This window comes from Symphalangus syndactylus, chromosome 13 (genome assembly GCF_028878055.3).
Source record: "Symphalangus syndactylus isolate Jambi chromosome 13, NHGRI_mSymSyn1-v2.1_pri, whole genome shotgun sequence".
Classification (NCBI taxonomy): domain Eukaryota; kingdom Metazoa; phylum Chordata; class Mammalia; order Primates; family Hylobatidae; genus Symphalangus; species Symphalangus syndactylus.
In genome coordinates, this window is record NC_072435.2 from 76,668,072 (window position 1) to 76,691,307 (window position 23,236).

At 34.9% G+C, this 23,236-nt stretch overlaps 1 protein-coding gene across 15 annotated transcripts in view; it reads right to left on the reverse strand.

The window, feature by feature from the left end:
- Window positions 1–23,236, reverse strand: part of PPFIA2 (PTPRF interacting protein alpha 2) — a 516,856-nt gene that overhangs the window by 119,120 nt on the left and 374,500 nt on the right. For all 15 annotated transcript variants that reach the window (XM_055236863.2, XM_055236852.2, XM_055236853.2 and 12 more), the window contains 2 exons: window positions 8,419–8,640; window positions 150–296 (listed from right to left, as the gene is read on the reverse strand). In XM_055236863.2, coding sequence (XP_055092838.1) covers window positions 150–296; window positions 8,419–8,640 — 369 coding nt within the window. The remainder of the gene's footprint in view (window positions 1–149; window positions 297–8,418; window positions 8,641–23,236) is intronic.

The window sequence follows — 23,236 nt, forward strand, 5'->3', positions numbered from 1 at the left end:
AATCGTATTTGTTTTGCTAGAGAATTTCAAATTTTAGAGAATGATTACTCAAACATCTGTCAAGAAGTACCCTGTTTTATTTACTCCCTGTTTTGTGAGAATGATGAGAACGCATGGACCAGAAAAAAACCAAGACAGAGATACTGAACCTGTCGTAGGATAGCTTCTTTATTTGCTAACTCATTTTCTAGTTTATCATTCATGTCATGTATGGAGGTAGATTCTCTCTGAGCACTGAGGTAACGCTTTTCAAGGGTTGTAATTCTTTCTTCCATATCTTCCTTTTGTGCCATGGCCTACGATTAAAATAATTTAAAAAAAGCAAATCAGATTCTCATATTGTTTAATTATTGTCTTGTTAGTTAAATAAAAATGAAACATAAAAACTATTGCATTCTTGAAGTAAATACTCATTCCTTTCTTTTCATTGAACGAATGTGAGATTGCAGGTGCATGTTCCCAGCTTAGCTGTCAGAATTATTTGTGTATCTTCAGGTAACCAAAAGCTTTCTGCTAAGAATGCAATGGAGTAGCTTTTGAAACTGTCTACTGTAGAATTGGCATTCTTGTAAGAGAAGTGGCAGATAAATTAGTTCATTATGCAGTAAAATTAAGTACAATTATGAGTAGAGTTGCAAGTCATAAAATTGTTAAAATGGTGGCTACGGTTCTAAATTGTAAAGCAACCTTCAAATAGATAACAAATACCATCCGTATTCTTACCCTTACATTAAGAAAGAGGAACTCTGTGGTTAAAAGGGCAGGCCAAAAAAAAATAGTACATTTGGATCTTATTTACAAGTTTACCAACTGACTTAGAAACTTAGCCATTTACCTAGTTATATATGTTTCAATTACATAAGAGTTTAAAGAAGTCCAAGAACACATAAATATAGGAAAAAATCAAGTTCAAGTGGAGAAAATCATGGCATTGATAAAATTTTAAGCAGTAATTTTTAAATAATCGAATTTATAGATAGTAATATGGAAATAATTTTACCTTACTCACAGCTTACATGGAAATTTATTGGTAGTTAGATAACCTACTTTATTGACAAGATGTTGGGGGAAAATCAAGTGCAGAAGTGAGGCTCATTGGCCTGGAATGGTTTCCTGAGAATGTGGGAAGCTTCTTTGTATAAGGATCCTGGAATTGAGGAAATGGCTATAGTTTCCATATCTTATTATTCAGAATCATTTCATCACTTATTCTTAATCAGTGCCTTTGTCACTCTCCTACAGGGTCCAGAGCCAGTCCTGTCACATATAATAATCAGATAAGCAGACAGCCTTTCTTCTAATTTTCTTTCTTTTTTTTTCAGATGATAACTCTAATGAAAGGATAGGTTGAATAAGAAGTAAAATAAGGAATAAAATAGGTAATGTCCTAATCTAATATAATAGCAAGACATAAATTTTGTTTAAATAAAGAGAGGAAATACCAGAAGTACTGGATAAAAGGGTTGAAATTAAGAATTTCAGGGAAATGAGATGAAAACTTGAAGTGAGATGCTGTGTGTGTTTATACATGTACCATATTTATACATGCCATTATTTGACTTTGAAAATTTTTATATATATAAAAAATTAAAATTAATTAAAAAGTAATAGATCAGCCAGAGGTGATAACTCACACCTGTAATCCCAGCATTTTGGGAGGCCAAGGTGGGCAGATCTCTTGAGGTCAGGAGTTCGAGACCAGCCTGCCTGGCTAACATGGTGAAAACCCATCTCTACTAAAAGTACAAAAAACTTAGCTGGGCGTCATGGCACATGCCTGTAATCCCAGCTACTCAGAGAGGCTGAGGCCTGGGAATCGCTTGAACCTGGGAGGTGGAAGTTGCAGTGAGCCGAGATCGCACCACTGCACTCCAGCCTGGGCCACAGGGCAAGACTCCATTTCTGGAAAAAAAAAAAAAAAAAAAAGTAATAGATCCACCATGAAACTCATCATGTTGTCCCTAGTCTCCTGCCCACCCACAAGTTAGCTCTCTCTCTTGTATTTTTTGTCTTTTATTCTCCTTACTTTTCCTCCATGATATTTCTAAATGATCATATTGCTTCTTGGTTTCAATACTTTTATTTCTTCCCCTCCATCTTCAGGGTAAAATCTGAGCTACAAAGCCTAGAAAAAAAGTGGTTTTGTGACCTGATACTTCCTTACTTCAGTGTACTGGGGCTAATAACATCCCCCCAAAATCCGTGTCCACTCTGAACCTGTGAATGTGACCTTATGTGCAAATAAGATTTCGTTGACATAATCAAGTTAAGATGAGGTCACACAGGATTAGGATAGGCCCTAAATCCAATGACTGGTGTTTTCATAAGGAGGGGATTTGGGGACACAGAGATCTACGGGGAAGAAGGAGGAAGTCAGTCAGAGAATGGAGTTATACGGAGTTCTACTGCTACCAGCCAAGAATGCCAATGATTGCCAGTAACCATTAGAAGCTGGAAGGGGTGAAGAAGAAATCTCACTAGAACCTTCAGGGAGAATATGGCCCTGCTGAAACATTGATTTCAGACTTAAAGCCTCCAAAACAGTGAGTGACTAAATTATGGTTGTTTTAAGCCATACAGTTTGTGGCAATTTGTTATGGCAGCTTTACAAAACTAATGCACTCTGTGACATCATGTCTACCTGAAATGTGTTCTGTCTTCTTTGTCTAGCTCAATCCTACTGACCATCAAGACCCAGTCAAAAGCTACTTGATTAATTATGTTGACATTAAAGTGCAAACATAAAAAATTAAATTTAATCTATGAATTCAGCAAAAATTAGCCAGACTAATTTTTAAGAAATATTATACTCATACCCCTAGATTTTAGGTATCGCAAATAATGCCTATTTAAAAAGCTTTTTATTTTCACTTTGACTTTTTCTACTTTACATATTTTTTATCTCAATGATGGTAGAGTTTTTATCTTAGAGGGTCCTTTCAGAGTGCTTAATATTGTATTCTGTCAGTTTCATTTGCAAACAGAACTCTGGGAAAATTTTGTGGCCTGAAGAGAAAAGTCTAAAGCTAACCTGTATAAATAAACTTCTTACTAAATTTTAACAGCAATAAAATCAATAAAAGGCATACACACATTTCTCAAGAATGTGAGCACTGAAGTAGTACATACTTGCTCCAAATGCTAGTTTGGGACACCTACTAACTCTGCTATAAGGGATCAATATTGGTCACCTTTTCTGTGCTTCACCTTCTTCATATGTTGTGTGGGTTGAGATTCTAATATGTAGCACATAGCATTGTTGTTAAGAATCAGGAAGTGCTTTGTATGGTGTCTCATGTAGAAAACACCCTCGATAAATAATAGCTGTTATTTATTATTAATTACTATTACGTACACAATTAGATGATCTCACTCTATGATATAGATTATATGCAGGAATTTTTGCATTTTGTAATTTTGGTCCTGCATTTTTTGATTCTGTGATTCATGTGGGAGATTCAATTTTTAACTGCAGGCTGTGTTGCCAAAAATAAACTGGATTTACAAGTCAGAGAAATAGCTTTTCCCTCTGTCATTTGAAAAATTCTAAAAGAGGAAGCTTTTCCTAGTCTCTAAAACTTGCTACCTACAAAAAAATGAGAAAAAATAAAGATTCAATGATCTCTTGACCTGAAGTTCATATATAAATTGGATTTTTTTCATATTTAATAAATATAACTCACTGGTAATTCAGATCTATTAAAGTGAAAAATATAACTACATGTTTCAGATAATAGAAAAGGCAACACTGAGATGTATTTAATTCATTTAATCACATAGTGAAATTCTGAAGAACTGTTAATAGAAAGTTGGAAATACACGATGGTTTTATTCACAAAACAAAATGTAATTAAAATACTCCACTGAAAATTTTAGTTACCGGCACAGCTATGTATTTGATATATCATTATCCATACACAATTAATAATCCTTTTGATTAAAAACTGGAGAGATAATCCACTTGTATGAGATTGTCTATTTTTCTATTTGAGTGCTGTGTCTAGCTTTAATCCAACTCACGTATTCTTCATAGGTCAAAATCAATTTAAGGAGTTTTGTTTGAAGACAAAATGTAAAATGAAAGTAAATTTTGGATAGATTTCTTTTTTGACAAAGAAAAATTAGAAAAGTATATTCTGAAGCCATCAGTGGAACATATTTATAAATTAGATTGGTGCAAAAGTAATTGCAGTTTTTGCTATTCAAAGTAATAATTCATTTTAGATACCTTAGAATGTTCTCACATGCAAAGCAAATTATCTTCCCGTTTTTTATTATATGGTTGTTTTTTCTTGTTTCCTAATTTTTACTCAATTATTACAACAAACGTTTGTTACCTGTACAATTTATAAATCATACTATGCTAGCAATGCTATAGGAGTACCAAGAAAAAGGAGCTTATTTTTTTCTACTAAGAAACTTGCAATCCGTGGCTTATGCCTATAATCGCAACCCACTAGGAGGATGAGGTGGGAGGATCGCTTGAACCAGGAATTTGAGACCAGCCTGAGCACAATAGCAGGACCCTGTCTCTACAAAAACACAAAAATTTTCCAGACATCATGACATGTGCCCTTTTGTCTTAGCTACTCCCAAGGCTGAGGTGAGAGGATTGCTTGAGCCTAGGAGTTCGAGGTTGTAGTGAGCTGAAAACACTACTGCACTTCAGCCTGGATAACAGAGCAAGACTCTTTCTCTAAAATAAATAAATAATATTTTAAAAGAATAATTAAGAAAAGGAAAAGAAACTTGCAATCCAGTTGACTCTGTGTGACCATAACCCAGAAAAATATTATTCAGGAAAATAAAAGCTTTAAGTGCTACGTAATTTGTTTTTTAAGTAAGTGATTTTCACATCTTCTTGCTTATTGAAAAAAAATTGATTATTGAGAGGACAGTTATATTGTAGCTGCATTTTATGATAGTTGCTATCACTGAATTATTTATTATGCTGTGTTGAGTTTGGAAGCAGTTCATAGTGGAAGAAGCACAGGTTTTGAAGCCATGCTGATCTTATTTCTCTTCTGTGCTGCCGAGGAAGGAACTGCATAGATCTTTGGCAAGTTACTTTACCTCACTGAACCTTACGGGTATCATCTGAGAAAAATGGAGATAATAATTAGCATTGCCCCTTTTGCCAGTTGTGAGGAATTTGAGAATTTCCATGTAATACACCTGTGATAGTTTTCACATGTGACTCGTCCTTAAAAAATCCTTCATAAACCATGGGCCTGGGTCTTGAGACCTGAATATTTCAGAATTAGTTTATTTAGCTTTCACAGTGCTCTGTGTGTGTGTGTGTGTGTGTGTGTGTGTGTGTACAAAAAATAAGAAGTGATGCATCCAGTAACGCAGGCTGAGTGTAGGCCCTTTCACAGGTTTCATCAACGCCATCAGTTCCTACAGTCTTGCACCTGGCACTTTACAGTTTTCCATTGCCAGCCTGGCTCTGAAAACATTTGTGTTTGCAACCTCCCTTCAAAGGTGGATGATGAGAGATATTCCTTTCTCAGGAAACTCTTCTAAAATAGATACGTAGAAATGATGGGGCTGATAAGAGTAGTTGTATTTTAAAATAATTCCACATGAAAGGAGAACGTTTTGCCCATTAGAATGGATTCTTAATAAAAGAACACCTGGCATCAGAGGAGTGACATTTTCCATCTGACTGGGTGTTTTGTCACCTACATTCAGAGGCTATTAGTATCAAGGAGTTATTTTTAAATAGGCAGTAAGAAAATGGGAATTGGATGTTGGGCCTTACCTGCAAGTGATGCTGGATTAGATAAGCATTAATGGAGCAATGAGTACTAAAATGAAAGGAAATCATTTAAATCTCCAGAACCAAGAGAATGAAGATGGAAAGAATGAACAACAGATCAAGAAGTGAGCCCAGTGATTTGATAGCCAGAAATCCTAGTAATTCCTTAACAGTGATACAGAAGAGGGGTTAAACTGCCTTTACTTTATGAATTCTCTGAGTTTGAATTGTGAGAAGCAGGGAAGAGAAGAGACGCATCCATGAACTATTAATTCATAAAAAGTTGTATCATTATCTGTGCTGCAGTGGAGCAGTCTACCACTTCATGTTTCATCTATCTCTTTTTTGTTTTGTTTTGTTTTGCTAGCAGGCATTGTCGCAGTACATATTCTGGTATCATTCACACCTTCTGATATTTACTTATAAATACCTATTCTTTCAGCAAAGATTTTTTGAGTGCCTATTATACAGTCAATAGCTGTGCAGGTTCTCTGAAGACAGCAGTGAACAAAACAAGAAAAAAAAAATCCTAGCCCTTATAGATGTTTATGAATAGTTGGGGAGGGAGGCATATGATAACCAAGTATATCAGTAAAATATACATTGTGTTAGGTGATAGAAAGTCCTGTGGGATAAGCAAAAAAAGAAGAAGGAGAGTGTATATGTGTAAATAACAAGGTCAGGGGACATTTCACTGAGAAAATAACATTGAACAAAAGGTAGAGAGAAAAGAAAATGCAACAAAACAGGTCTGGCTTTCTTAAGAGGTCACTCCAGTTGAGCAGAGCATGTTAGGATGACAGTAGATGATCTCCAAGAGGTCAGGAAGGTGGTAGTAGAGAGATTGTACATGGCTTGTAGACCGCTGTAAGGGTTTTGATAATAGTGTAAGTAGAATAGGTAGTCATTAAAAAGTTTTAAGCAGAAAAGTGACATGAACTGACTTATAGGCAGGCTGCTCAAGCTGCTGTGTTGAGCACAGACTGAGGTGAGCTGAACGCATGTGCAGGAAGACCAGGGAACAGACAACCATTGAAATAATCCAGTGAGAGAAAGTGATTGTGTAGAAAAAGAAAAAGCCATGAAGATTCTGAGAAGAGGTCCCACTATGAATATTTTGAAATTGTAGATAACAGGATTTACTGCTGAATCAAACCAAGTGTGTGAGGGGAGAGATCTTAAAGACAGCTTCAAGATTTTTGGCCTGAGCAACAATAATAATGGATAAGGAAGACTGCAGGAGGATCTGGTTTGTTGAGAAAATATCAAGAAAAGAGTTTGAAAATGCTAATTTTGAGATATCCCTTAGTGACTGAGAGAGAAACATCTGGAAATCAGGAAAGAAGGACAAGCTGGAGATATTAATTGGGAATCGTAAGATGATGGTGGCTTTTGGAGCCATGAGACTGCAGAAATTCACCAGGGAAATAAAGGTAGGTAGAGAAGGGAAGGCGCTCCAAGGTGGGGGAGGAGAAATAGAAGCAGTAAAGGTGCCTGCGATGAGGTAAGCAAGTAAATACAGATGAAAACCAGGAAAGGATAATGTGCTATTAGCCCAGTGAAGAAGTCCTCTGGAAAATGGATCAAGTGCTTCAGACAACTGAGAATTGAACCTTGGATTCAGTAACGTGGAGGTCAGTAATGACTTTTATGAGAAGAGTTTTGGTGGAACAATCAGGGAAAAAGTAAGATACAATTGGCTTACGAGAGAATGGGAAGAAAAGAATTGGGCACACAGAATAGGGCCAACTTGATGAACAACTAGCTAATTATATACAAAAGATATTTTTAAAAAATAAAAATACATTTAAAAGAATATGTAAAAACAGAAAAGACAAAAAGTCAGAAAACACAATTTCCACAAATATAATTTTCTTTTTAGTTGTGACTGAAAAGGTGAAAAAGTGAAAAGATTCTAAACTTTCACTTTAGCAGGTAAAATGATTTGGCAGTGTTACAAATTAAACATCTTCTAGTATTTTTCGTAGTAACTTAAAGTACTCTCTTTTTTCACTTGATATTAGCCAAGAGACGGAGAAATGACTAAAGTACTCATTTTTTTAAGTAGAAAAAGGGATGTTATGTCTAACAGGAATTCAATATATAGACATAGAAATGTTATGTTATACATATGCGCCTATATGTATATTAACAGAGATACATTCACCTTCATGACACAAAACCAAAATAAGCAATGGAACAATTTAAAGTATTTTTGTAGTATTCCTATATACTAAGAATATAGCAATTCATGATTCATACACATATCTAGAGTTATTTAAAATTAAAGGCTTACATTTAAAAATTTTTATTAACAGCTTCAGAATGTCTTTGTTATATCTGACCCTTGATAGCACAAATTTCTTTCCATATATATTTAAAGCGCTCATGAAGTAAACTATGTTTGCCCTATTGAACAAGCTTCATAACTAATATAATACATGCCAAAATATGGTCTTTTGAGAAGTAAAAAGTGTGTGGTCATTATGGGAAATTATGGAAACAGTATCTCAGAAGCAGCATTCAGAAATCAAAGACTAGGCTGGGCGCGGTGGCTCACGCCTGTAATCCCAGCACTTTGGGAGGCCAAGATGGGTGGATTACCTGAGGTCAAGAGTTCGAGAAATCAAAGACTGAAAGTGGCATGAATCACTTACCTCCCTAATGTCCCTTTGATACTTGGTGTTCATTTCTTCTGTTTTAATGAGATCTTTTCTTGCTGTCTCTGCTTCCTGTTCCACCTCTCCCACTCGGGAAGAAAGGGCTGCTAAACGTTCTTTCATCTGGGCCATTTCATAGTTTTGCTTTTCAAGCAATTCTTGTAGTTCAACTATTTGACTAGTTTCATCGGTTGAGTCTATAGAACCATTGGACAAACGCTGCAGAAACAGAAAAAGAAATGGCACTTAAGAATTTTCATCTTTAAAATTTAAAATAAACTTAAAGAAATTAAACTGACACTGCTTTCACACTGAGAAATAAGAAATTCTGAAAAGAACTAGTTTTGCCGAAAAACTAAGTTTCTAAGGAAACTGTTAATTGACATTAAAATATGAAGGCAGATCAGTAATTTTCAAACAATTTAATAGATGTATTTGAAATGGAAACTATGTTATGCTCTCTCTATATATAAAACATAGCATAAAACACTGATGTATCCTAAACATTTAAGTGTCAGCTACTATTTTATCAATTAGATATACAATTTATTATTAATTTACAATACTATAACACCACACGTTTTTTTAATTAATAGGTAAGGACCTATAAGGTGTGCAATTTTAAAATTTTTCTTCAAGATCCCTTGTAAATCTTTAAGTTTTATTTTCAATGATGCCCAGAAGAATAACTTACCAAATATTTTTTATCAAAGATTATTCCTTCTGTGAATCTGACTTAGCTGAAACAAACATATAGTATAGAAAAGTTTTTTATCTATATTGCTATTAACATAAAATCATGTGTGCACGCAACTCACAGGAAGGAGGCTGAAAGGGGTTAAATATTTTGAGAGGTGATTTTTCTTCTTTCCGAAAGGACTGCTTAGAAACCAGGGTTTTCTAAAAGTATGTCTTCAGAAGTATGCCCTATAGCTAAAGTCCAAAATATATAAACAAATCAAACAACTCAATAGAAAGAAAACAAAACCCCAGATTAAGAAACAGGGAAGAGACCTGAATAAACATTTCTCAAAAGAAGACATACAGATGACCAGCAGATACATGAAAAAATGCTCAATACCAACAATGCATCAGGAAAATGCAAATTAAAACCACAATGAGATATCACTTCATACCTGTTAGAATGGCTATTAGCAAAAAGCCAGTAAGTGTTGGTAAGAAAATAAGAATGTGGTAAAATGGAACCCTTGTACACTACTAATAAAAATGTAAATTAGTATAGCCACTACAGAAAAAGGTGAGAGTTCCTCAAAAAATCAAAATTATCATATGATCTAGAAATCTCACTTCTGGGTATATAACCAAAGGAATTGAAATCAGTGTGTGGAAGAGATATCTGCACTCCCATGTTCAATGCAGAATTATTTACAATAGCCAAGAAACGGAATCAACTTAAGTGTCTATCAATGGATGAATGGATAAAAGCGAGTGTGGCATACATACACAATGAAATCCTATTCAGTTTCTAAAAAGAAGGAAATTCTGTCATTTGTGACAACATGGATGAACCTGGAGGACATTATTCTAAGTGAAATAAGCCAGGCACAGAAAGACAAATACTTCTTCACCTCGCTTATCTGTAGAATCTAAAAAAGTCAAACTCATAGAAGTTTACAGAAGAATGGTGGCTGCCAGAGGCTGGAAAAAAAGGATAGCTGTGATGAGTTAATGGGAGATATTAGTCAAAGAGTAAAATAATTCAATTATACAGTAAGAATAATGGTCTATTACACAGCATAATAACTACAGTTAATAATAAATAATACATTGCTAGAAGAGTAGATTTTAAGTGCTCTCACCACAAAAATGATGTGAGTGAGGAGTGATGGATATATTAACTTGATTGAATCATTCCACATTGTATACATATATCAAAACATTACATTGTATCTCACGAATATGTACATTTATTATTTGTCAATTAAAAATTAAAAGGCCTGGTGTTGTGTCTCACTCTTTTAATCCCAGTGCTTTGGGAGGCTGAGGCAGGAGACTGCTTGAGCTGATGAATTTGAGACCAGCCTGGGTGACATAGCAAGGCCTCATTTCTAGAAAAAAATTAAAAAAAAAAAAAGGGTATGGTGGCATGCACCTGTAGTGCTAGCTGCTCAAGAGGCTGAGGCAAAAGGATGGCTTGAGCCTAGGAGTTTGAGGCTGTAGTGAGCCATGATCATGCCACAGCACTCCAGCATGGGCAACAGAGCCTTACAGCCTTTAAATAAATAAAATAAATAAATAAATAAATAAATAATAAAAGAAAAGAAAGTATGGGCTGTGTGCGGTGGCTCGCTCTTATAATCCCAGTGTTTTGGGAAGCCGGAGTGGGAGGATCACTTGACGCCAGGAGTTTGAGACCTGACTGGGCAACATGGGGAGACTCCATCTCTAAAAAATAGAAAAATTAGCCAGGTGTTGTGGCATGCACCCACAGTCCCAGCAACTAGAGAGGCAGAGGTGGGCGGGTTGCTTAAGCCTAGAAGGTCCAGGTTGTAGTGAGCCATGATTGTATTAGCACACTCCAGCCTGGGTGAAAGAGTGGGGCTCTGACCAATGGTAGTAATAATAATAATAATAAATAAATAAATAAATAAAAGTATGCTCCTCAGCCTAGCTACATTGGAGAAGTTTTGTAGTGAGGACAGTGCAGCAATTTGGGAGAAATAACTAAGAGAAAAAGAACATAAGTAGAAACAGAAAGTATGGAGAGAAAATACAGAAAGTACAGTCATGTCTGCTCATTTTTAAGCACTTGTTTAAAAACATGAATTTGTTTCAACATGATAGATATATTAGAAAAAAATTTCAATGTAATGCAAATTTTTTTTAATATGCAATTTTGTTCCTGAGAAGCACTGGCTAAATACAGAAAACCACACCTGGCTGAAACAAGCCACATAGGAACACATAAAATGCACACATGCCCATTCCTCACATATCTAAAACTGACCTTAATGCCCCATGTATGTCACAAATTTGCCCATCGACACCTGTGTTACAACTTTCTGATTTCAGATACCTTTCCTTCTACCACTTCACAAGAAATGAAGGCCTTTAAGTCTTCTAACACTTCCACAAGCAAACTTCAGCTCTTTCTTGGGCAAAAAAAATACTTATCACTGTATTTGTGCAATTTCCAACTATTTAACAGGTGTAAAACTGTGCTACCATTTTTATTAGCTTTTTTACCTTTATTTTAATGTGACACTGATAAAGTTTTTAGTGTTGTGCCATCAACTTCATTACCCCCTTAAGCCCTGTGTTTTTTATTGCACAATATTGCATAGCTCATGATATTTAGGAATGAAATGACACATAGAGCAGAATGGACTATAGAAGAATGAGAAGAACAGAAAGCATCATAAAAGCAGTGAGAAAGATAAAACACAGAGAAAGGAAATGCAAGCAAATGGCAAGAAGTACTGTAAGTCCAATCACCTAATACAATGTGAGAGTGTGGAGAAATAGCTGAGCGAATCAAAATTGAAAGAGCAGAGAAAGATAGAGACAATTGCCTTTTTAAAGTTGACTAGAGGAATTTCTCAATGTGAGAAGGCAGAAGTTCTAACAAATCTTACACTGGTCTAGTTACCTGTAGACTGTATACAGGATTTGAAGATATTTTAAATTATGGCAAAACCCCTCTAAAATCAGTTATCATACCTCGGTTATCTCAAATTTGGAAATAACTGACTGGCAATTGGTTCCACCCGTCTTCCCTAATCCAGATCTTGGGTGCTGCCTAATGATTATAAACTGGCCTTTCTGAGTTCAGTGTACAGATAGCTGTGTACTGTAGAAGTTCACAATTCCCTTCCTCTAAGAGCAATTCCCAGAGAAATGTTCAGCTCTGATCCTTCAACCAGTAATACTTCCAGCAGAAAGGAGAATAGAGACTCTAAAGGGAGATGTGATTAATGAACTGCAGTACGCAAGCCAACATTCCCACATATTCGTAACAGCACTTACCCCTTTTATTAAATAGAGTTTGACACCCAAAATACAGTAGTTCTATGTTCAGATATGGAATGATATCTTCAAAGAATTAGGTCTTTAGATTCAACTTGTATGTTAAGAGAGAATTTAGTAACCAACAGAGATTCCTTGGAAATAAGTTTACATACTATAAATAAAAGTACAATGCAATCATACTAAATAATTAAATTCAAAAACACTTCTTAAAAATAGAAGAAACTATTGTATTCTCGGGGTAAACAAATATAACTTGATATGTTTGTACAATGAAAACAAACATATTACTGATCTCTCCAATAAAATGAATGAATCACAAAAACATTAAGCTGAGAAATAGAAGCTAGATACAAAAGAGTACATAATGTGTGATTCAATTTATTTGAAATTCTAGAAAAGATCATCCTAATCTATAATGGCAGGAAAGCAGATTGGTTGTTGCCTGGGCTGGGAGTTGGAATGGGGGAGGTGGGGTTGACTTCAAGGGGGCATGAGAGCACTTCTAAGGTTTATGGGAATGTTCTTTATCTTGATTTGGGTGTTTACGGAGGCACATATACTTATCAAAACTGACAGAATTGTGCACTTAAATTGTATGTTACTTGTACATTAATAAATTTGCTTAAAAACCTATAAAAACCTTGAAAAATAAATTTTTATTTTGTAAAATGTTTTATAGAATTGAAAAATCATATTTAAGATTCTAGAGCTCTAAAGAATTTTGGAGAAACTGAGACTCAGGTAATCACATAGAGGTGATCTGAATTAAAATGCAGAACTTTTATTCCCAGTTCAGTTCATTTACCCTTTACTATATCGCCTCTAATCAGAACATTTAAATCAACAGGATAAAATTATACACGATGTATGGTATAGGCAGGTACCAAGCAGGTACCAAGCATCCACACACCATTATATATGTATATCACTCACACACCCCCAGCCCCAGACAAATTCGCTGTTCTGGACTTTTCACAGAAGCGGAGTCGCTGAACATGTGTTCTTTCGTGACTAGTTTTATGTACTGAGCATGATGTTTTTGAATTTCATTCAATATTTTATATATATATATAATATTGATAAATATTTATTTGGTGCAAATGAATGATATTTATTTTATGATTTGAAAAATGTTTGTTCTAATTCTGTGCACCTGTGCTCCATTAAAGTCTTGTTAATGCACTTAACAAGAAAATTGCATACTTTTAAGTGGGCTCAAGGTAAGAGAAATTTAACTAAATATAGATAGTAATCAGGCAATTAAAATAAAACACTTTTAAAATGTTAAATTTTTAAATTCCATTAAGCAGTAAATGTTCACTGCATAGTCTTTATGCTACTGTGTTGGAATTACCCATGAGAAGATTTTAAAACTCTCAATTTTTATTCTGTAGTGTTTATCAAACTTGTATTTGTAGAAAATATATAATATTTTATTTATTCTCATTACCTTAAATATATTGTATGGTGAGCTTACTGTGTGTCTTAATAATATCAGAATAAAAAGTCATATTAAAACTGTCATTTATATCTTAGAAAAAGATCTTGTTTTTGTTCCAAACTATTGTTGACTTACCTTTAAAATAAATGTGGCACTTTAATTTAAATGACAAATGGCTGTATTAAAAGTCAATACTTATTTTAAGCAGCTTTACTGGGATATAATTTACACACCATAAGATGCACCCTTTAAACAAAAAGTTCAGTGGAGTTTAGTATACTTACAGAGTTGTGCAACTATCAACATAAGTTAATCTCACATTTTTTCACCCTTAGTGGAAATCTCATAATTATTAGCAATCACTCACACACCCCCAGCCCCAGACAACCACTAACTACTTTCTGTCATACAGATTTGCTGTTCTGGACTTCTCACAGAAGTGGTGTTGCTGAACATGTGTTCTTTCGTGACTAGTTTTGTGCACTAAGCATGATGTTTTTGAATTTCATTCAGGTACTATAGCATGTTATCCATACCTCATTTCTACATTGATGAATAGTATTCCATCCTGGGGATATATTACATGTTATTTATATATTCATCAGTTGAGGGACATTAACGTTGTGTCCACCTTTTGGCTACTATAAATAACTGCCGTGAACTTTTATGTATAAGTCTTTATATGGACAAGTGTTTTCAGTTCTCTTGGATCGATTCCTAGAGTAGAATTGCTGGACCATATGACAATTCTATCTTTAACATGTTGAGGAAATGTTTTCCAAAGTGGTTGCACCATTGTACATTCCTACCAGCAATGTATGAGAGTTCTAATTTTCCACATCTTCACCAAAACTTATTATTGTCTATCTTTTTATTTCAGCTATTCTAGTGGGTGAAAAGTGATATTTCCTTGTGGTTTGGATTTGCATTTCCTAATAACTAATGAAGTTGGACATCTTTTCATGTACTTAGTGTTCATTTGTATATCTTATTTGGAGAAATGTCTATTTAAATTATTTGCCTTCATATTAATTGATTTACATGTATTTTTATTGTTGATTTACATGAATTCTTTACATATATTTTGATTCAAGTATTTTATGAAACATATGGCTTGAAAATAGCTTTTCTCTATTCTGTAGACTATCTTTTCACTTTCTTTCATGATAGTATTCCTTGAATTTTAAATGTTTTTAATTTTAAGAAAGTCCACTTTATCATTTTTTTCTTTATGGCTTGGGCTCCTGGTGTCATTTCTAAAAAATCAATCCCCAACAGAAGGTCATAAAGATTTTCAATTTTTTAAAGCAGTACAAGTATATATTTGAAATTATTAATGATCAAATGCAATGAAGTCTCATATGTTAAATTTTAAAATATATGTTTATATTTACTCATTCATCAATATTTATTAAGCACTTACTTTGGTGTCAGGTGGAAGATAAAAAGTTTTAGAATTTTTTAAAAGGTGTAATACATTTCTGACATCAAGGCAATTCTATCAAGCAAAGAAGTAATACATAAATAAGCAAGTATATGCATTGCAATAAAGTATTATCATAAAGTTTTATTTTGCTTCATATTTATGTGTGGGAGCAGAGATCAGAGAATATCTTTGTGATATTCTTTGAGTTGGGTCTTGAAAGATGAGTTATTATATTTCAAGTAAAGGAAAGGAGGGGAGTACTTATTCTAGGAACAGAAAATAACATGAGCAAAGGGAGGGTGACATCCCTGAAGAATAATTCTTAGTTGTCTTGTATGCAGAGCAGAAAACACGTGCCATAAGGAAATGGTAAAATATGAGACTTGAAAGGGAGGGCCAGCATAGATTACGATGGCCTTTGTTTTCCATACTGACCAGAATAAACTTTGGGTAGCAGACAGAATGACAAGGAGCCATCAAAGGTGTTTGAACAGGGAAGTAATATGTAAAACTGTGCAAGTAAACTGTTACTCTCTCGTCACAAACCCGGTAATTCAGATAAAGCCATTCCTATCTGTAATGGACAATTTTTGCTTGTTTGTTCAATATCCTCACAGCTAGGGTTGCCAGATGAAATATAGGATGTACAGTTAGATTTGAATTTTCAATAAACAATGAAAAACTTGAGTGTAATGATGCCACATGCAGTGTTTGGGTCAAGCTTATACTAGGGGAATTGATTATGAAAAGAAAGCATTCAGCTAAAACCTGCAGTACAAGCATAAATCATGCAGTTATCTGGCAGAGGAAACAGAAAGATCAAAGACAAAGTGACACAAGTGGGTTTAGGATTCTCAAGGAGACCAGTGTAGCTAGAATGGACTGGACTAAATAAAGCAAGAGGGTGGGAGTGGATATAGATGGAAATATGATGTGTGTTCTTGAGATCATTTTAAGACTGGCTTTTGCTCAAGGTGATATGAACACTATAGGAAGGTGCTGAGCAGAGGAGTGACATGATTTCACTCACATTTTCAATGGATTCCTCAGTCCTCTTATACAAGACAGGACAACAAAAAGGAATTTAAGAAAATGAATTAAGAGGTGAAAGATTACGTTGGCTTAGACCAGGGTAATAGGACTAAAGGTTATAAAAGGGGTCATATTCTTTGAATGGATTGAATATGATATGTGAAAAAAAGCATAGACTCAAGGATGACTGCAAGATTTGTAGTCTTCGATTAGAAAGATGGAGTTGCTATTTTTTGAGAAGAGAAAATCTGTAGGAGAAGCAGATTTGTGGTTAGGATGGGGCAAAATCATGGACTAGGTTTTGAGAACAAAGTTTGAAATGACTAATTAGATGTCAAAATAAAGGTGTCAGGCAAGCTATTGCATAAGCCCACAGTAAAGAGTAGTAAGTATATGGATGTTTTCTGCAAGCAGTTATAATATTGGATAAGATCACCTGTGGAGTGAAGTAGGGGGTCGTCAAAGATGACTAATAATGTCTTTGTAGAACTCTCTTCAATTGTTACTTTATCAGAAAGGTCTTTCACCCCTGCCATATTATATATTTACAGAATATGTTTGTCTTTCTCACCTACCAAAATATATATTCCTAAAATTTTTATCTCTATTAAAAGTTTAAATCTTAACTTATATATTATTGTACATTCAATTGCAATACAATTTTCATACTTGGCTGTCAAACAGACTTTCCAAACTCAATATGTTTAAAACCTGTGTTCAGAACGTGCTTCTCCCCCAAATATGTTTTGCCTTAATTCATCCCCAACTCAATTAGTGAGAACTTCAGTTTCTCACTTTCTCCAAAAATGGTGGAGTCATCCTTGAGTTCTCTCTTTTTCTCTCATCTTTTATATAATCTGTGAGAAAAACTTGTTGGCTTTCTTTTCACAAAATATGTGAATCTGACCCACTGTCATGACCTCCAGCATCGTCACCCTTGTCTGGGTCATCTACTCTCCTTTAAATTACTGTAACAATCTTGTAACTGGTTCTTTGTTTCTAACCTTGTTTCTTATTTTCATTCTTATAGCAGTCAGACTGATTCGTGGTTATCCTGTTACATTGCAGTTAAGTGAATATTCCCATGATAAATGTTAATAATTATCAGAAATATAAAAAACAGCTAGGTCCCACATTACAGCATGAAATAAACATGTTAATGATTGATAGAGAAAAACATTCATCTGTCAAATTCTTAATCTGTATAGTTTGAAGAGATGAGAAGTGTGTATATTGAGTTTATTTTGTGTATATTGAGTTTATTTTTTTCTTTAGAGAAAGTCATCAAATTGAAAGCTTTCAAATGTTTTGTTGCTATTGTTGTTGTTCATCTATAAAATAAAGAATTAACACTAGAATGGATCTTTCTTCCTGGATGAATTACCAAGTAGTCCTTTTAGATGTGTAAATATAAGTCAAGTAGTCTCCCACATCCCAAGGAAGAATATTTAATAGAACCCTGACAAAAAGTGTCTCTTCTACTGTGTCTTGATATTAAGAGAGTGGAGGAGGAAGATATTTGACATAATTACCAGGAAACTTCAGGAAGGAGAGGAAAAAACAGATTGCTCCCCTTTCAATTGTGAAGTTCAATGTTTTTCTTAATTCTCTGGTAGAGTGACAATTGACTAGATCACAAGGAGTACCAAGAGTCCACAAGGAGAACTTACCATGAGGGAAGTAAGAGTATGAACTTGAACTATGGTCCAACAGCCAGTGGTGGTTCTGGCATGGAATCTGTAAGACCTTCCTGGCTCAGTCATCTTGATGAATTTGGGAGCATGCATACGAACCTAAACTCCAACTGGTAAAACTTGGAGCATGGAAAATTCTTCCTAAAGAATCACTTTGGTAGAGGTTGTCACTACTGCAGGTGGAACTTCCAAAGTAGGCCATTTATTGGCATAGGATGGTTTAATTTGGCCTGTATGACAGTGGGTTATTGCAATGGTGCATGGATGGTGTTTGATTTTGAGGGAACACTTGTTTCAAAAGTGATACTCTGAGGGCTAAAAATATGCAATAGCAGTTTTTAAAAAATTTACTCACTTGTTACTTTATCACATTTTCCAGTTATCTTTTCATGAATTGTAAACAAACAAACAACAAAAACACACAATCAAACAAAAAATTTCCTTTTTGGTCTGATCAAGTTTTGAAAGGTTTTAGATAACTTAGGCAGAACAACATTGGCCCCAAGAGGCTGGTACCAGACTTACTGTTATTTGGATAACTTGGGCTCTCATATATTTTAGATAGTCAAAAAAAAGCTCAACTTACCTGTATCTAGGTCATAAAAATTATGTCTGTGAAGGATTAATGGTAGGCATAGAAATAATAAACACTAATCGAGTACAATAGAGTTTAATTTCTTTTCTATTTTTAAAAATTTCATTTCTGTCAGAGAATCATGCATACAAAAAAAATCAAGTTGTTTATCCCTAGGAAAAGAAAAATAGTTCCAAAAGAATATGTGCCATCATTCTCAGCAAACTAACACAGGAACAGAAAACCAAATACCGCATCTTCTCAGTTATAAGTGGAAGTTGAACAATGAGAACACATGGACACAGGGAGGGGAACATCACACACCGGGGCTTGTCAGGGTGTTGGGGGCAAGGGGAGGGAGAGCATTAGGACAAATACCTAACGCATGCGGGGCTTAAAACCTAGATGACAGGTTGATAGGTGCAGCAAACCACCATGGCACATGTATATCTATGTAACAAACCTGCACATTCTGCATGTGTCCCGGAAGTTAAAGTAAAAAAATAAAAATCTGTCAATGAAATCCACTACTTTTGAAAGGTGAGTATATTGTATTCTGATAATACTTCTTAGCAAACTTGTAAATGAAATTCTGATAAAAGCTATCTACCAGTTACTACGATAAGCATCACATTAATGAATAGCATTATTATTAAAGTCTATACTTTTACAAGCATTATAAGTCTTGGACAATAATAATAAATGAAAACTGAAAAGGAAGAGAAGAGAAAATTAAATCCTCCCAATCTGCATAATTACTTAGAAAATACCAAGAGTACAGCAAACTCTTAGAACTAATAGGTTTGAAAGTTTGCTGCAATCCATATCAATATTGGAAAATCAATAGCATCTTTATATGCCAGTATTAATTTATTAGGAAAAACATATAAAGGAGATAATGATCACAGTAGCTATAAATGCCTAGAAATAAATCTACTCATCTATAAGATCTCTATGGGAAAAATTAAACCATTTTATTGAAGAACATAAAATAATACATAAATGAATGGAGACATAAGCCATATGTAAACATGGTAAAACAGTATACAACAGAGGCGAGAACCTCCCCAAGTTAACTTATTAAAGCAATTGCAGTAAAAATCTTGTTGGGGCACAGAAAACGATTCCCCCAAATATGACTTTGGCTTGTTGAGTGCTTTGAATATTGAAAGGCCTCAGAAATAATCCTTAGAACCAAGAACTCTCTCTGACCTTCCTCGCCTCCCTTTCTCTCTCTCTCTGGAATTTCCTTATCTGACTAAAAACACTTCTTTCCACAAGGAATGTAATTGTCTTAAGATTCCCCTCTTCAGGAAACCTGTCAGATTAACCACTAGAGAAGAGAAGAAACTGGGAGTCGTCATGCCAAGACAGACTTATCATCTGTTCTTCAGAGGACAGCTCCCAGAGGTTACTCAGGGGACTTAATCTGCATAATAAAACAATATTTGTTCCTGCACAGTCTTTCCCCTTACTTTCCTTTAATTTGTCAGTCCCACCCAGCTTCCAAAAAGAATCATTTGCAAAATGTCTGCCTCCTGAATCCATACATATCTCCTATGTTGAGAATATTTAAGCATCAGCTCTCTGGCCCCTCTTCCAGTCTAATACATTGTAAATGGCATATGCCTGTTAAAATAAGTTTTGTGTGCCTTTTTTCACATTAATCTGCCTTCCCTCAATTCATTTTCAGCAAACATTTAGAGGGCAGAAGAAAATTTTCTCCTTGGCCCCTACAATCTCAACAGGGTTGAAAAATGGAATTTGAAAAGTTGATATTATAATTAAGCTCTAAGAATCAAGATTTATAAAGTTAATAGTTAAAACAGTGTGATATTTCTTATTCATGAACACGTATTTATTAAGTGTTCATCATGTTCTAGGAACTATTCTAGGTACCTGAGCTTCATCAGGAATAAAACAAGGATACAAACCTTTATGGAGGTTATTCTCTAACTGGGCTGGCAGACAATACATTACAGACATTATGAATAAGTAAAGTATATAAACACATACTGTGTTATAATACATTACTATGTTAGAATATGTTATGACATTTGAACAAAGGCTGGATGGAAGTGAGGATGTTAGCCATGTATCTGGAGGAAAGGCATTGCAGACAAAGGAAAGAGGAAATCAGAAGTCAACAGGAGGCCAGTGTGGCTGGGGTGGATTTGGAGATGAAGTCAGAAGATGAAGACAGTGAGATTTATGTAGAGCCTTGTTAAGTGGAAAGAAGTTGCAGAGTTTTGAGCAGACGATTGATGTGTTCAGATATATGTTTTAAAACATCACTCTTGTATCAAAATATCACGTGAACCATATAAATATGTATAATTAGAATACATCCATAGACATTTTTTAAAAATGAAAATGAACAGATTACTCTGATTCATGCTGTTTTAAAAATAGACTGGAGACGGCCCATGGGAGAAGCAGAGAGACCTCATAAAAGGTGATTGATTACAATAATTCAGCTGAGAGATGACAGTGGTTCAAAACAGAGTGATCAATGGAAGTGGTAGGATTCTGGATATATTTTGAAGGTAGAGTAAATCAAATTTCTTTATAGTTGGATCGAGGTGTGAGAGATAGGGAGGATGTGAGAGTAATTCCAAATTATTTAGCTTGAGCAAATGGAAAGGCAAAGTTTTCATCATGTAAACTGGAGATGATGGATCAAATTTTGTAAGGGGGGATATCAAATAGGTAAGTTTTTGATATTTTAAGTGTGCAATGTCTTTTAGATATACAAGTGGATATGTTCAATTGTTGCTGGATATATGCATTTGGTTGTAGGGTCTGAACTAGAGGTAAAGATTCATAAATTATTAGCATATGAATAGGATAAGATTGATTGGAATCATGGAGAGAGTGTAGGTAGAGAACATGTGGAGGGCTGAGCCCTGGGGTGAAGAAAGAGAAGAAGAGAAGAAACTGGGAGTTGTCATGCCAAGACAGACTTATCATCTGTTCTTCAGAGGGCAGATGCTCCAACACTAAGAAGTCAGAGGGAGGAAACTAGATGGAGATGTAGCCACTGGTAAGGTAAGAGGAAAACAATGTAGTTTCCCGTAATGCAAGTGAAGAAAGTATATGAAGGAAGAAAACTATTAACTATGTCATATACTGCTGAGACATCAACTATAGCAACGCCTGAGAATTGGCCTTGTATTTAGCAATATAAATTTAGTGATGACTGTAGCAGGAGTGGCTTCTGTGCTATGGTGGGGCAAAACCTTATTGAAATAGGTTTATAAAGGAATTTAAAATGTGGGGCCAAAAGATAATTTTTTTTAAGTTAGGGAAACTTTGTATATTATAAGAATACAGTAGACAAGGGGTGTCCACACTCCAGGCCATGGACATGTACTGGTCTGTGGCCTGTTTGGGACCAGACTTCTCAGTAGGAGGTAAAGTTGTGAGGAAAGCTTGATCTGTATTTACAATCGCTCCCTATCGCTTGCATTACCGTCTGAGCTCTACTTTCTGTAAGATCAGTGGCAGCATTAGAGTCACAAAGGAGTGTGAACCCTATTGTGAACTGTCCATGCGAGGGATCTAGGTTGTGCACTCTTTATGAGAATCTAATGCCTGATTATTTGTCACTGAATCCCATCACTGCCAGACGGGACCATCTAGTTACAGGAAAACAAGCTCAGAGTTCCCGCTGATTCTACATTAATGGTGAGTTCTATAATTATTTCATTGTATATTTCAATGTAATAATATAAATAAAGTGCAAAATAAATGTAATGTGCTTGAATCATCCTGAAACCATCCCCAACCGCACCCCCAGCTGATGGAAAAATTGTCTTCCACAAAACTGGTTCCTGTTGCCAAAAACTTTGGGGACCATTGGAGTAGACAAAGAAAAGAAAATGATGGCAAAGGAAAGAGCAGTAAAATTTGCTGGGGAAATACCTTTGATTAAATGTTTGCTGAAGACATTACACATGGTGTAACAAAGTTTTCTTTGACTAGGCTTTTTTGAAATTTTTGTAAGCCTCATGCTCAGTCTAATAAACTCTTCCAACCTCTTAGAAACATGGACAGGTTTAAGACTTTGCTTAAAGTAAATAATCTTATATTTTGAAATCCATAAAATCAGGTAGTTTTTATGCCGCCTTTTCCCTCCATAGTTCACATTTATTCTTTATTTACTTGTTACCTGTTTATCTCCAATCCCTCTGCTCATGAGGTACATTACTTTGAGCCGTTGATCCTTGCTCTGCAAACTTCACAGGGTTGTTGTTACAGAGATCAAATAAAACAACTCATGTAAAGGACTTTATACTGGTTACTTATCTCATTCTTGAAGACCCATAGCCATTTGAGACAAGTTTGAAAAACAATTTGGCTAACTTTAAAGGTCAAGCACCAGCCTTCCTTAATTCCATATTAAGGCATATCCTGTAGAATGCTCATTCTGGCATACTCTATTTCCCTGTGGGTAAACAGAATCTCTGGAAACACTGCATACTGCATTTCTTTCTTGACGCTCGACAATATTAAGAGTTAAAATATAAATACTGTAGTACTTATACCAGTTAAAAATTGTACAGAACAATATTTCCTAATCTACTTCTCCTGGGAATTTCATTTGTTGGGTGAGTGGGTCCCATCAAACACCCACTAAATTTCTGGGGAGCTTGTGT